The sequence below is a fragment of the Engystomops pustulosus genome, chromosome 2 (assembly GCF_040894005.1).
Source record: "Engystomops pustulosus chromosome 2, aEngPut4.maternal, whole genome shotgun sequence".
NCBI classification, from domain to species: Eukaryota; Metazoa; Chordata; class Amphibia; order Anura; family Leptodactylidae; genus Engystomops; species Engystomops pustulosus.
This window is the reverse complement of record NC_092412.1, coordinates 124,741,976-124,756,178: the sequence shown is the minus strand read 5'-3', so window position 1 is coordinate 124,756,178 and position 14,203 is coordinate 124,741,976. Positions and strand designations below refer to the sequence as shown.

General features: G+C 37.4%; 1 protein-coding gene across 1 annotated transcript; it reads right to left on the bottom strand.

Annotated features, from left to right (window-relative positions):
- Nucleotides 1-1,040: 1,040 nt before the first annotated feature.
- On the bottom strand, nt 1,041-13,824 carry RFLNB (refilin B). The gene is made up of 3 exons (XM_072136261.1): nt 13,493-13,824; nt 6,589-6,695; nt 1,041-1,769 (listed from the first exon to the last, which is right to left on the bottom strand). Exons 1-3 carry the CDS (start codon nt 13,679-13,681, stop codon nt 1,439-1,441), a joined length of 627 nt encoding a protein of 208 aa, XP_071992362.1. The 5' UTR covers nt 13,682-13,824; the 3' UTR covers nt 1,041-1,438.
- Nucleotides 13,825-14,203: the final 379 nt, after the last annotated feature.

Below are 14,203 nucleotides of genomic sequence, written 5' to 3'. Positions count from 1 at the left end.
TTTACCTCTCCAGATCATGCTCACCATCAATGAAATTTATAATGGAAGTAGGAAGTTAAGCTGAAAGATTCATAAGGATTTTTTTATTGTTCACCTATTCCCAGACTTTCATTGACCAGCTGCTTTGAAACGATCAGTATCCCTTTCACAGGCCAAAAACATCATGTAGCCTGTTTTAAATGGGGCTCATTTGAATGGTCTGTGTTCTGTATGCGCCCATTTTATAAGTGAACGTGCACTACTGCTCCACCCATTACTACAGGACTTTTGTACTATAGGTAGCTGAGAAAACTCAGAGATAAAAGAATTGGCAGCAAGTCTACATGAACATTTCTTCATACAAACAATGGTACAAGGGTAATGAGACATGCATTCCCTTTTCTGCAATTAGCTAATCAGAAATGCATAGTAATCTCTAATATACACTTGGTGCAGATCGTAATTTACACCGTGGTTAGTCCTCAGATCACAGACCATGTAGTGTGCTTTTTCTTGGACCGACAACAGTTAAAAGGATGGACTTCTTGCATCATAGTGAAATGATTCCATGTAGAAAACCAATGCTGAACTAAAATTATAATTACAGTTTGGTAAGTTTTGTAAAAGAAAAAAAAAAAACACTTTCTAAAAAAACAAAAATATGTTTCTCAAAAACATGTTTTAATCCAGTAAATTTGCCCTTTTGAGAGTTTAAGGAATTACTGGCATTAAAATAACCACAAAATAGCCACCCAAAAGTTCTACCCCCTGTCCTTGTACGCTTATTGCTATAATGAATAATACATCTAATCATGTTTACCTATTTAAGTGCTTTAATATTTATGCAAAGGCAATAGATAAAAATAACATAATACCCAATAACCAAGTAGAAGTGCTCACAAACATGAATGTCAATGCAAGGGTATTGGATATACCATGTGTATGTATGAGAAAGACAGATTCCCAAACATGGTATATATTCTTAGGAAGCAATATGTTATTACTAGGACAAGGGCAAGATTCTCCTTGTTCCTGTTAGATATTGTGTTGGGCAGACCAAATTAGTTCACAATATTTCCTTTTATTGAAGTGTCCAAATTTAGATGACATGTGAAATACACAGCTTGTGCTTTACTCAGTACCCAAAAGTCTTGAGAAATAAGAGTATCATTTCTACATTCACAGTCATATGAATGTCCCAAGCATTTACACAGTGTTATCGGTAAAAGAAATATCAGCAGTCACTCTGCAGAATATACTCTACAAATTTCCAAACGTAGGTTTCAGAATTAGTGAATCAGGGTTCATAATATGTACATATTTTCTAGAAGAAGTAATTTCATATACAATTTTACTATCTTAGAGCCTTTGACGGAGCTTCTGTTAGTTGGAAGTTGTTCAAAGACCCCATGCTCTTTTTAGTTCTGTAAGGCAGTGGAGGAGGTGAACATAAAAGCCATCAGTATTCATCCACAAAGCAATCGTTGCCCACATGTTCAGCTGCTTCGAGCTCTACGCTGGAGAGAAAGCGCCTCATACATTTTTTGCAGTTGTAATCCAAAGTAGTAGTGTACACCGTTTTTGTGTGCTTTGGATAGACAATTGTGGTGCTCATGAATCTCTGAGGCTTGTTCTTTGGTTGAAAGTGAACTTCGGCTCTGTAGTTGCGCCATGTACAGTTAGGGATACAGATCACAGTCTGACTACATGAAGAGACTCCCAGTCCTACTGGCATGTATATATTGTCAATGAAATGTCTATCAGAGTCATATTTGACTGAGGATGTATACCTGAAAAAAGAGAGAAAGCTCATTATTAGTATAACCAGAAAAATATACATGGGTTGTAGGTAATTCAACATCAACATTTCCATGCCATCTCTACTTTTTTAATATTCTGATTAATCAAAAGTAATTTTCAACCAATTGAGGTACCTAGGATTTCTACTAGGTTTTTCCAGATTATTATTACAGATCATTGGGATGTAAGTAATGAAGTTCCAACCATATTATACCATATTTAATAGATTATATTAAATGGGTTGATGTTTAAAGTATGAAATACTTGGCTTTTCTGCTGTTTGCAAACAAAACATAGGTGAGCTCAAATTTTCTCTATATATATTTGCTTTATAGGGGCTTGTTAATCTTAGATAATTACACGTTAACTATTTTTAAGCACCAATTTCAGGTTTAGTTGAGTAGAAAAAAAATTGAATATAAATGAACTAGTATTTTTAGAAATAGTCTGATCACTGGTGTAACTGTAGTATCACCATGTTTTGTTTGGTAAGGACCCAGTAAAAAAAAGTTTGAGGAACCCTTCTCTAAACAGTAATGAGAAGCTACATTCATTGGCTGTGTGAAAGTACAGAGTAAGGTACATGTGAGAGTACATGCAATTCCCATTTCATGAACATAATCCTTTTGATATTCAGGAGGATCAGAAGTGCCATAAATGTGCTCTGAACATTCAGTGCTTCTTTTACCATTTGGTTTTATAATCATGAGGAAGGTAGTTAATGTCCCCTGTGTTAAACGTCCCGTAGCCATTTGCTGACAGCTTTTCTTGGGTGGAAAAGAAACTATTATTTTAGCACTGAGACTTTATATGTTCCCGTCTTTTTGCTTTGTTTTTATCTATTTAAAGAAAACTTTTGCAATAAAATGATTGGATTGAGAAGTGACCTGGGACAAGACTGAAAATAATCTTTTTATTTTCATTTAACACTTCATCATGGGCAAAAAAAACACAGATGGTTTATAGGAGGAGACAGCACAGGTCCGAGTGGGCTATAAAAAAGGCTATAATCAATCCAAGAGGAAGAGTTGGAGAATTATTTCCATACATTCTGAGGATCGGCAAAAGACTATTGTAACTGCTTATAGCAAAAGGAGAAAGGTTTATTAGAAACAGGATATCAGTAAAGCCTTGGTTAACATCAGAGTGCGGCCACTGTTTTAGTTATTTAACAGGAATGCCTTAAATCTATACAACACGTGTACGGATTTTGATGATGTGATTTGTTATCCCTTATGTGTACTTATTCCTCATCCAGAATTAAATTCTTCCTCCTGCTCATAACATAGCAATATACTGTATAACATATTGACCACCAAAATACTAGTGTTTGGATCTACGGTATATTGGTTTCTTGCTATTTGACACAGCAAAAAAATGGAAGCCCGATGGACCCAAACCTAGATGTAAATTAAAGCAGATGTATACCTAAAGTGTGTCCTTTTGTGATTTATCTGACCTCAGATGTATTAAGTTATTGACCACTTTCTTGTGTAAGGGCAGCCTGCATAAAATATGTCATATGCAAATGTCAGAAAATGTCACAGCAGTGAAGCAAACAAATGTAATGCACACTAAGAAAAATGCCATGTTATATGAGGAAGTGAACTTCATAGCTAAATATTAACTACATTACCTGTTTGTCTAACTCTACATACATGTGCATCTAAAATATTTGTTCACTGCAAATACCACAGTACAATACTTAACCCTGCCTCCATGCCAACATTGAGAACAGAGACACTGGGGCATATTTATGTGCCCCATTAGGTCTGTTCTGTAAAGGGGCTCTTATTTGTTGCACAGCACCATAATACCATAAAACCAGCACCATAATATATTTAATCAGAACATATTTGGATTAATGGAAGAAAATCTTGCTGTTTACATATTCTTATTTATGTGATTTTGAAAACAGTGTTCCCAACTTCTTCTCCACTGCACTTCTTGATATAAAAGTATAGAAAATGTAGGATGAATTAGATTTTATTTAAAGGGGCAGATTTATGTACCTGGAGTATTACATTACAGGCAACTTGTGTGAAAGGAATAAAAAAGGTAATCCTATGTAATGGATTTCATTTACAATCCAGAACTGGGTCTGACTTTCTAAGTTCTGAAAGTGACGGCCACTCTCCCATCGCGAAATATGAGTCAACTGTGAGAGCCCAATGTCTATGTCCCAGCCTAGGAAGAATGTCTGTAGCAGCCACTACAACCATGAAACTAATATGAGATATTGTTTAGTAGGCCCAGCTTCTGGGGATAACAAAAAATATTATGTAAGGGGCTAGACAGTCTAGATGTAATTTTCGATGTTCATGCATGCATATTATTGCAAAGAACAGAGCTAGTTGCAGCCAATGAATGAAAATGATCCACTTTGTCTGGTTTCATCTACTACTTTAAATCTATTACTCAGTTAAAGACTCAGTCTTTAACTGAGACTTTTTTTTGTCTCAGTTGAGACATATTTGTCCAGATAAAGTGGTGATACCCCCACTGTGTTAAACTGACATTTAAGTATGAACAATCGGACCTACAATATAGTGATTCAGTGAATCACTAAACTCTAGAGGTTTTACAGCTCAAAATGTTCATTTGAGCAGCTCATAAATGTTGAACTCCTTAAGGCGCGGAGCTGCTAGTACTATATGAAAAGGGCTCACAGAGTAAGCCCTCGTCATACAGAGGTGGGGGTTTGCTACATATTGCAGCAAACACCCACTGCTTATACCCACCGTCGGTACGTGGGTCATTAGTGAACGCCATTCCCTGTCCATTATGGGGGAGCAGCGATTGGTTGCCATGACAGCCTTGGGTCTTTGTAATACCCAAGGCTGTATGCCATCTGCAGATTCATTACAATGTTTCAGTGGCACATAATAATGAATGCTGTGTAAAGACGCCATATACTGCAATACATTAGTATTGCAGTATATGATAGGAACGATCAGACCATCTAGTCTTAAAGTACCCTACAGGGTCTAAAAAAAAGTTAAACATATAATAAAATTTTTTTTAAAAACTAAAAATTACTAAACTAGAACTGATCTTAAACTAAATAAACAGTAAAATTCACAAACATGTTAGGTATATTGCAGCGTCCCAAAATGCCCGATCTATCAAAATATGAAAACAGTTATTCACGACGGTGAACCCCATACCGGAAAATAACGGCCATAATGAAAAATAATGCCACTTTTACACCATTTTATATCACAACAAATTTAGAATTTTACATAAAAAAAGAAAAAAAAGTGATCAAAAGATTGTACAATAGTAGCAATTAAAACGTCAACTCATTTCACAAAAAATTACACCTAACACAGCTCTCTGTACACTAAAGTACAAAAAGTTATTAGCATCAGAAGATGGCAAAGTGACATTTTTTTTCATGCACATTGTTTTCTTTTTGAATAAAGTAGAGACATCATTTGGAGCGCAAAGTGAAAGTCTTAAAAGCTCAACCCACAAGAATGTGACGCAAAGTAAAATTTGTTATGCAGAAAATACGATTTTGAAACAAAAAATGAATGCTGCATCGCAAAGAGGTTAACAGCTGGCTATAGGGCAACTTGTTGGAATGCATAAATCTGCCTGTATGAAAGAACATTAAAATCTAATTCTTTGTTTGATCTGTTAAAAAAGTGAGCAAAAATAATGCCTCAACTGTGTGAATACAGGCTTAGTGAATATGTTCCCTCTTGTAGATATGGCGATGTGTCACTGTGATACCATATGCCACTCCCCGTTTTGGGGGAGTTTCAAAGTGACGTAAGGGTTCCCGGTGATCTGCCCCTGGGTGGAGCTTAACATTTAAATAGCCCACAATCATAACACAACGTGAGGCCATAACAGTGTTGGCGTTGTCTGTGAGTCTCGCCTCATGAAATGTAGTAAGTCTAGTCAGTTAGCTGTACAATATGCTGAAGAACTAAGTCTAGTCGAGTGTTGAGTTTTTGATGCAACCTTACACACCTCTGATGAACCACTATGCAAACCAGTAGTGAGTGTTTTAGGTGTATTTTAGTTGTTGTATGTCTACTTATTAGGATAAAGATGCAGACGCAAATTTTGTTGACATGCAGCTGTTTAGTGCATGCAAGTGAAAAATCAAAATGAGGTACCAGGCCTGCATCTTAGATTATCATACAATACAATTGAGTGTGTATATAGCTCTATGATCAACAATGTATCAAGTGTTGATTGCACACCAAGCACAACCTCCATATAATGTGTTAACACACCAATTAATGGGAGATATGTGACTGTAACTTTGTAGTGGTTTGTTCTCCACGATACAATCTGGTGTATAAATGAGAGAGGTTGGGGTGGTCTCATACCTATAACCCTATACATAATATTATAATCTTCATTTATACTAGTGGGAACATATCCACTGTATTCACACAGTTTGAGGTGTTATTTTTGTTTTTATCTAATCTAGATTCTTTAACTAATACTGTGTTGGATTTTAATGTTCTTACATACAGACAGATTTATTAATTCAGTAAAGAACATAAACATTTGCATCTCAATTTTCTCTTTAATCTATTAACTTGATGGAATGCAGCTACAAGTTAATGTGTTAAGGATGAACAATCAGTGTGCAGTAGAGCTTGAGCTACTATACTAGTTGAACCTGACTACAGTGGAGACATTGTAGTCTGAAATTTTTAAATATTTTATAGATGTTGGCCCAGAAATGTTTACTTGTGTTTTAAATGTTATGGTAATATTTATATTTATTTATTTACTTAATTATTAAAAAAGGGCAATGAAGGTTATCTTAGTTTACAGCATTACCTTATCTCCTTGGGTGGCAACGGATCCAGCTCCACTCCTTCTCCAAATGACAGAGGACACAGTCGTGGGGTGTAGCTGCTTGACAGGCTTAGTGATGGTGATATACTCTGAAAAAAAATCATAAATGTAATACGATTTTAAAACAAATATCAAATAAAATGTAATGGTAATAATATAATAATAATGAATATGTCTTAATGCATTTTAGCATAAAAGAAATGTCACAGATATAACCAGATTGATTTATCTTATATCTAATTATGAATTTTATTATGTACAATACATTAAAGGAAACCTACCACGAGTAATCTATCATCACAAGTAGATCTGATTGTAGATTCCTCCTGCCTGCCTCTGCTTAGAAGAAAGCAACTGTGTTTTCCACAGACTATATTCACATTGATTTAATGGTTTCCCTCGTATACGGAAATCGAGACGCAGTGCTATATCTCCTGTGGCACTGAATAGGCACCCATGGAAACCAATTACTTATACTTGGGTAATTCCTCCTTGCTGTGCATCAATTTAAAGAAAAGATCAGTGCTGAATGACATCTCCTTCCTACCACAAAATCGTATAGTACTGCCAAATCATTGGAAACCAGAATTGTGGTGTCAGTGTCAATGTTTAAGAATTCTATATTGCACAAAATGTTCTGTATGTTAAAATGGTCGTATAAAGGTATAATAGTGGATGGATCTTTGCAGTTATGTTTTCTTTTTTAATAATAACTCAAATTTACAAATTGCTGATTTGTGCCAAATTTGCTACTTTTTGGTAACCCACTGTGATTTTCACTTCTCCTAACTTACTCCACATATATATTGTAAATCCAGATGTGATAAAGAGGTGAACAGACTCAAAAAGTTTCAAATGTAGGTGTAAATCCACTCCGTTCCCTGGTGGTGCAGGGAAAACTTTAGAATTAGTTGTCACTGCAGACGCTTCATGTACCAAAATTAATTCACAATTATCCAGCTGTCTATGCCACTATAATAACTCTGATGTGCATAATACACCAAAAGAGCTCTGAAACCAAATACTTTTACTGTAAACAAGACCAACATTAAACATTTCTCTGTATGGACTGTACAAAGGAGCAAGTATTGGCAGTAGCATAAGCAATTCATAATGGACACAATTGAAGGATATCCCTTTCAAGTTCTCTAATGAGAAATAACTAGGCTAGGATCAGGTGGAGCTATCCTTAATATTTACATGTTTCCTAGAAAATAACACACTCCGTTATTTTTATGGAATAAACTAGAATGTAGCAATGTAAAAACACAGTAGGTTCTGGAAAGTGTATACAGGCGGTCCCCGGGTTACATACAAGATAGGGACTGTAGGTTTGTTCTTAAGTTGAATTTGTATGTAAGTCGAAACTGTATATTTTATCATTGTAGTTCCCGACAATTTTTTTTTTTTGCCCCAGTGACAATTGGAGTTTCACATTTTTTTGCTGTAATAGGACCAAGAATTATCAATAAAGCTTCATTGCAGACAATTTTAAGCTGATTATTGCAATCTGGGACTATTTTAAAGCATCCAGAGAGCTTCACCAGAGGTCTCAGTGGGCAGAGGGGTCCGTCTGTAACTATGGGTTGTCTGTAAGTCGGGTGTCCTTAAGTAGGGGACCGCCTGTATATTACATACAGCACAACTGCAAAATGCACTGCAGGTATTAGGAACAGCATACAGGGTTGGGGCAGGCTTACAATGTTATCTGTTCAAATTATATTTGCTAAAGTTAATACATGTTTGCCCTCCACACCTTGGTAATAAAATATGAAACTTTATAGGTGTTTACAGCATTTCTTATTCATATTTCCCTTGCTCATGGGGGTAAAGTTTGGATGGTGGAGCCATCCCTTTGAAACTTTTCAATTGTAAAATTTATTCCTGGAAAGATCCTCTTTAGATATGTGCCGTTCCCTGAATAATACACTGCAGACTACAGGTTATCGGACAACACTCTGAATTAGCACTAAGGGGCCTTTAGGAAAAACCAATTTCTCTCTCATGACAACAGTCTGAGATTTTGAAAATGGTTGGAGGTAGTAGGAGCACAAAGGAGGACACGCTAAAGTCACTACAAGAGATAAAGCTCAAAATTTATATATCATCATGATTATTACTATAATGTTATCCTGTCACCCCCACTTCCTCATAGATTGTAAGCTCTTTTGAGGGCACTCATTCCCATTGTATTATCTGACTATGTTATTACACTGTTATGTCTTATTTTGTTTGTATATGTACCCAATGATCTGTAATGTGCTCTGGAATATGATGGCGCTATATAATTAAGAATTATGGAATAATGATTAACAAGTACTCAGATGTAAACCAATAGGGAACACGTTGAGTCTGCAACAACATTATAAAGTAAACCTGGGTCTAAAATATGCCTATTACAACCTACCCCGCTTTCAGAGAAACAGCTGGGAACTTCGGATTCATCATGAATCGACAACATCATCCCCTAAATTCAGGCAGAACCCTGACAGCTCCTGAGACTCTGTGCAGTACACTCCCTTCTACACCAGGAACAAGCTTGCGTTTTATACCTCTGAAGTGAATGAAGATTAGATAAGGCGCTACAGTACGCCAGGAAGTTAGGCCCACACCTGCAAGCTGTGTAAAGGGAAGGTTTGCTACACCTTAGATAAGGTAGAATACCCACACAAAACATATAACTTTTAACACACAATGTACTAACAATCTATAAATAGCGACTACACCTTGCTGGTCATACAATAATAGTATAGGTTTGCTAAAAAAAAAATAAGTTACTCCACCCAAAATACACCATTACTCTTTTGTTTTCTTACGTCAGTTGTATTTACCTTTGTTGTCATTTCACAGAAAACTGGTGTTCAGGAGATCTAATATTGTGACATAATTGTCATAATTGTGGTTAGTGACTCATAGGAAAGCTGCCCCTATACTTGTACAGTAATACATGGTGCCATAAAACCTCCATGTACAGACATATGCTCTCCTATGTACAATATACACTTCATACCAGTTATAGCTCCATAAACAAATGATGACAAAATGTCCAAAAGACCAAATGCCACATAATTGTAATGCAGGATCTGGGAATGGACAGAGACAGTGGGTCCTAAGATTAAACCCCCTTCCTAGCTACCTGATTGCTTTGCTGCCCCTACTGCCTAGGCAGTAGGGGACTACTTGACCTTCCTTTCCTGCACCGATGTTCAAAACACAGAGATAAAAAAATGCAAACAGAGAAGAATAGTCCATGGACCTGGGTTATAACCAAGAGGACAAATGCAGTACAAAATCACAAGGCAAAAGCAAAGTTTGAATAAAAGCAAATGGTTTATATAAAAGGATACAGAGTGCAGAATAACAGGATACCAGAAGCTTATAGTAGTCTATAGCAGACATAAAACCTAATGCCGACAGACATCTTATGTGATGTCAGAGTCCCAGCCCAAGAAGTGATTGGACCAGTACTCGGAAATCCAGACAAGACAGAATATCAAGGGAGCATTGAGAGTGGATGGAGATTATGTGAATAACTGTGGGTTCTTAGTATCATAATATATAAGGTTGGAAAAAATTCAGGTTCATCAAGTCCAACTCATAAGAATTAACTATTAATATTAAAGGTGAACTATTGATTGACTAGAGCAGAGCTGCAGGAGACTGATGAGTGTGGTGCTAATCAATCAGGGCTATCAGTGAAAGCAATACACGAGTGTTCACACAAGCCTAAAACCAGAATGAACATCATGTAATAATGATGGCATGTAAATTTAAATAATCATCTATGAAATATAAAGAACTATTTCCATGGATTCATTACCACATTGTAGAGAATACCTGATGTGTGGTGTGGTGATGTCGTCATAATGAAACATTTACCTGTGCAGTATATTGTACTGTATGTTGAAAATTTATTTTGAACCGTGTTTCAGCCTGAGCTGCACTGCAGTATAGATATGTTTGTGTCCAAAAAAATAATTGTAATAAAGTTTATTTCAAACAAACAAAACATTACACCTATTCTTCAAGAAGACCTGTCACCAATACTGACAAGGTTGTTTTATAACCCAAATTGGGGGGGGGGTAATTAATCTGTTGTCTCTATACTTTTTGAGACTTTTTTTTACCTGAGTTGATATTTTTGCATCAAAGTGGTCATTTGTGAAAAGGTAGCCTGTGGTGTTTCCAGTTGTGCAGTGTTCCTGGACAGCCTTATACTGATCAGAGCTGATAGTATCATACTATATAAGAACACACCCCCAGTTCATAACACCCACCCACAGGCAAGCCAGGGTTTTTCACCATTTTTGTGGTGCTCCCTATGCCTGTTCCTCTGTCCATCCTATTTTTTGTCGTAAGCGCCTGGAAACCTTTGATGTTCCGCCTCCTCCAACTCCACTCCAAAATGTGGAGTGGTTTGCCAATATCAGAAACAGTGGCACAAAAACTAAAGTAATCCGCCATTTTTCAAGCGGCGGTAACTACACCAAAAGAAAAATGGTCTAGGTAAACTACTTGCTAACCACCTGCTACGCAGAAAATCTGGCGCTACAGGAAAATGGCATGAGCGCCAGAAATATTATAAGCAGAACGCCACAATCTTGTTTCTGCCGACAGCTAGTCAGCAAAAGGACTGACGGGGAGAGCACCACATTTAATACATCTTCCCCAAATATGTTCTATAATTGCTCCACCTCACTACTCTGAGCTGGTTCCATGTAATTGTAGAAACTGATGTTGACTTCTCAACAATATTGAGCAGTGATCATCTTAAGTCCAAACTAGATCACCTTAAGGTGCACTAATGCCACAGACCCATAGAGTAGATTTATGAGAAGTGTTTGAGGTAAAACTGTTCTAGTTGCTCATGGCAACCAATCAGAGTTCTGATCTTAATTTTCAAACAGCTGCTGTAAAAAGAAAGCTGAGCTCTGATGGGTTGCCATGAGCAACTACAACAATTCTGCTCTTAGACACTCCCCCATAAATCTCCCCCATACTCTCAATGTCAGTACGGAGAGCCAATAACTTATGTTGGATTATTAGAGGAAGTATACCCTGAAGGACATTTATCACCTAACCAAAACTAGGTGATGATTCCACAGTCTTGACCGATAGGACATCCACTGATCACCAGAATTTTACTAAACCTGTCATTCCTCTTCACTGTACAACCATGGTTTGGTCTGACATGTCCATTCCATTCAAGTACAGTGCATGCCGGTTCAGTTTCAACCTTTTTTCCTTACTTTCATCGATCATGCATTCTACCTATCCCCAGTGGTTGTTACTCTGCAGTACAGTGTGCAGGTAATATACTGACTAAGCCCTGTCTATCCTCGTGCATACCTCCTGGACATCAGCATACTCTCTGACATATCAGTTACATATCATAATGTAGACATCCCGGGAGGTCTTACTGGTGGACCAAAATACCCTCAGTCTCGGAAAATTATTTATTTACTTTTTTTTTTTTTTAATAATGAATGTTTATTAGTGCATTAAAATTTCACATATATCAAATGCATATACATTCAAGTGTCAATAAAAAGGTTAGCATACTTGTTAGGTCTCAGCAAAAGCAAAACTATACTATTTAAGGACATATATCCCATAATTGTTCTCTCCATGTTTACGTGGGTTTCCTCCGGGTCCTCCAGTTTCCTCCCACATTCCAAAACATACTGGTAGGTTGATTAGATTGTGAGCCCCATTGGGGACAGCTACTGATTTGGAAAGCTCTGTGCAGCACTGCATAATCTGTGTGCGCTATATAAATAAAGGAATTATTATTATAATAGTATGATGCCTTTAATCAAGGTCAACTAGGTCACGTTGTGAACTAAGGCTGTTTTATTACAATAACTAACATGGTCAGTACCCAGCAAGTATTCATGTAGTAAAAGCCTTTATGATCACAAGACACGGCACATTAGAGATTGCACAATATAGTGCACCCTCCACAGACACATCCATTCATAAACATGACTGTACTGTCATTTACTAGTCATGTTGTTCCAGCTGCAGGAGAGTACAAGCTATTTGCACTGGGAGGATCTGCTTCATAACAGTTTTACAGGACTTCTTAAGAAAGAAGAGTATATAAAGGATAAATCCTGAACTTAAGTTAATTGCTTGGATTGACTTATAACCACAAAAACTGACAAGTAAATTATTATTTTTCTACCATAATTCAACAACTAAGTATAAAAAGCATTTATGAAGATATAACTATAAATACAGTCTACCTCTGGCTTTACATGTCCCATCTTGTCTGCCAATATACAAGACTGTGAAATGTGAATACTGAGAACAACATAGATTTCCATGAGAAAGCAAACGCAAACAAGGAGAGACAGATGTGATGTGTATGTAACACCCTAACAAATTATTACATTGTTAAACTTCACCAGATGAGACAGATGGATCACACTGGGGACCATTATAGACCTGCAGCTGCAGAGCTCAGCCTACTATACAGTATGTGGAGCATAACTGGGTGCTTGCTCCTTCCAGGGGGTAAGGACATTTCGGGTCAGCTGACAAAAACCATTGCCTGTGGTATAAGACTATTATATATGACTTTATAAGCCATTATGATGTATTTTCTGTAGTACAGACAGTATATGCTATACAGTATTCCCATATAAGTGCACACTTCATAATATATAATCCACTATAGACTGTACACAAGCTGAATGAGAATGTTTTGTCACTGTATTTATACTGTATAATACACATTGTATATAATGTAACATATACACCTGGTATTATGTAGAGCAGATTCCTATTTACAAGCCCCTGGATGTGTAAGTGATGTGACTTAGTTATGTCTACAAGGGACAAGCAGCAGGTATGTATTAACTGGTGTAAAGTTCTGACTCACCACCTGCGATGTATGGCCGGAGATGTCCTGGTCAGAGGGTGACTTCTCAGTGGACACTGAGCTCAGGAGCCAGTTGCTGGGGCAGGGACTTGGAGGGAGCCCTGAGTCCGGACTGTCCAGGACCCTGTCACTCTTCTTCTTCATGTCCAGCAGGTCGGGGACATCCTGCAGGTTGAGCCTCCCAACCATGGCTGCTGCCTGCTGGGCTGGAGGCGGGAGAGCTGCTGATACCTGAGGTGGAGGGCTCCCTGTGCAGTGCAGCCGCAGCTCTGGGCACAGCCACCAGGACTGCAGTTATGTGAGAAGGAGCAGGATGGATGTCCCGCCCTCCGCCGCTGCCTCGTCTACAGCTGGATTCCAGGCTTTATTATTAAGCCTTAGTTAATTGTTAATATGCAGGCAGCAAAGTTCTCACGCCTCAGGCCCCTGACACTATATCGCCCCTAGATCTACTCACTGTACTTCATGTCAGTGCAGGAAACCTGCTGCCAAGGCTTCTGGCACTTTCTCTCACATATTTCTCCTCCACATAGATGGATAATCAGAAGCTAGATATGAATTACAATGTTTCCAACCAGGTTCTAGGGAGAGACAGAAGAGAGATATGACAGAGAAATCAGACATCAAGACTGGTGCTGCTCCAAGGCTTATGGACACATCCATTTTTCTTATATAGATATAAAAATAAATCTGAATAAAATAGAGCTAAAT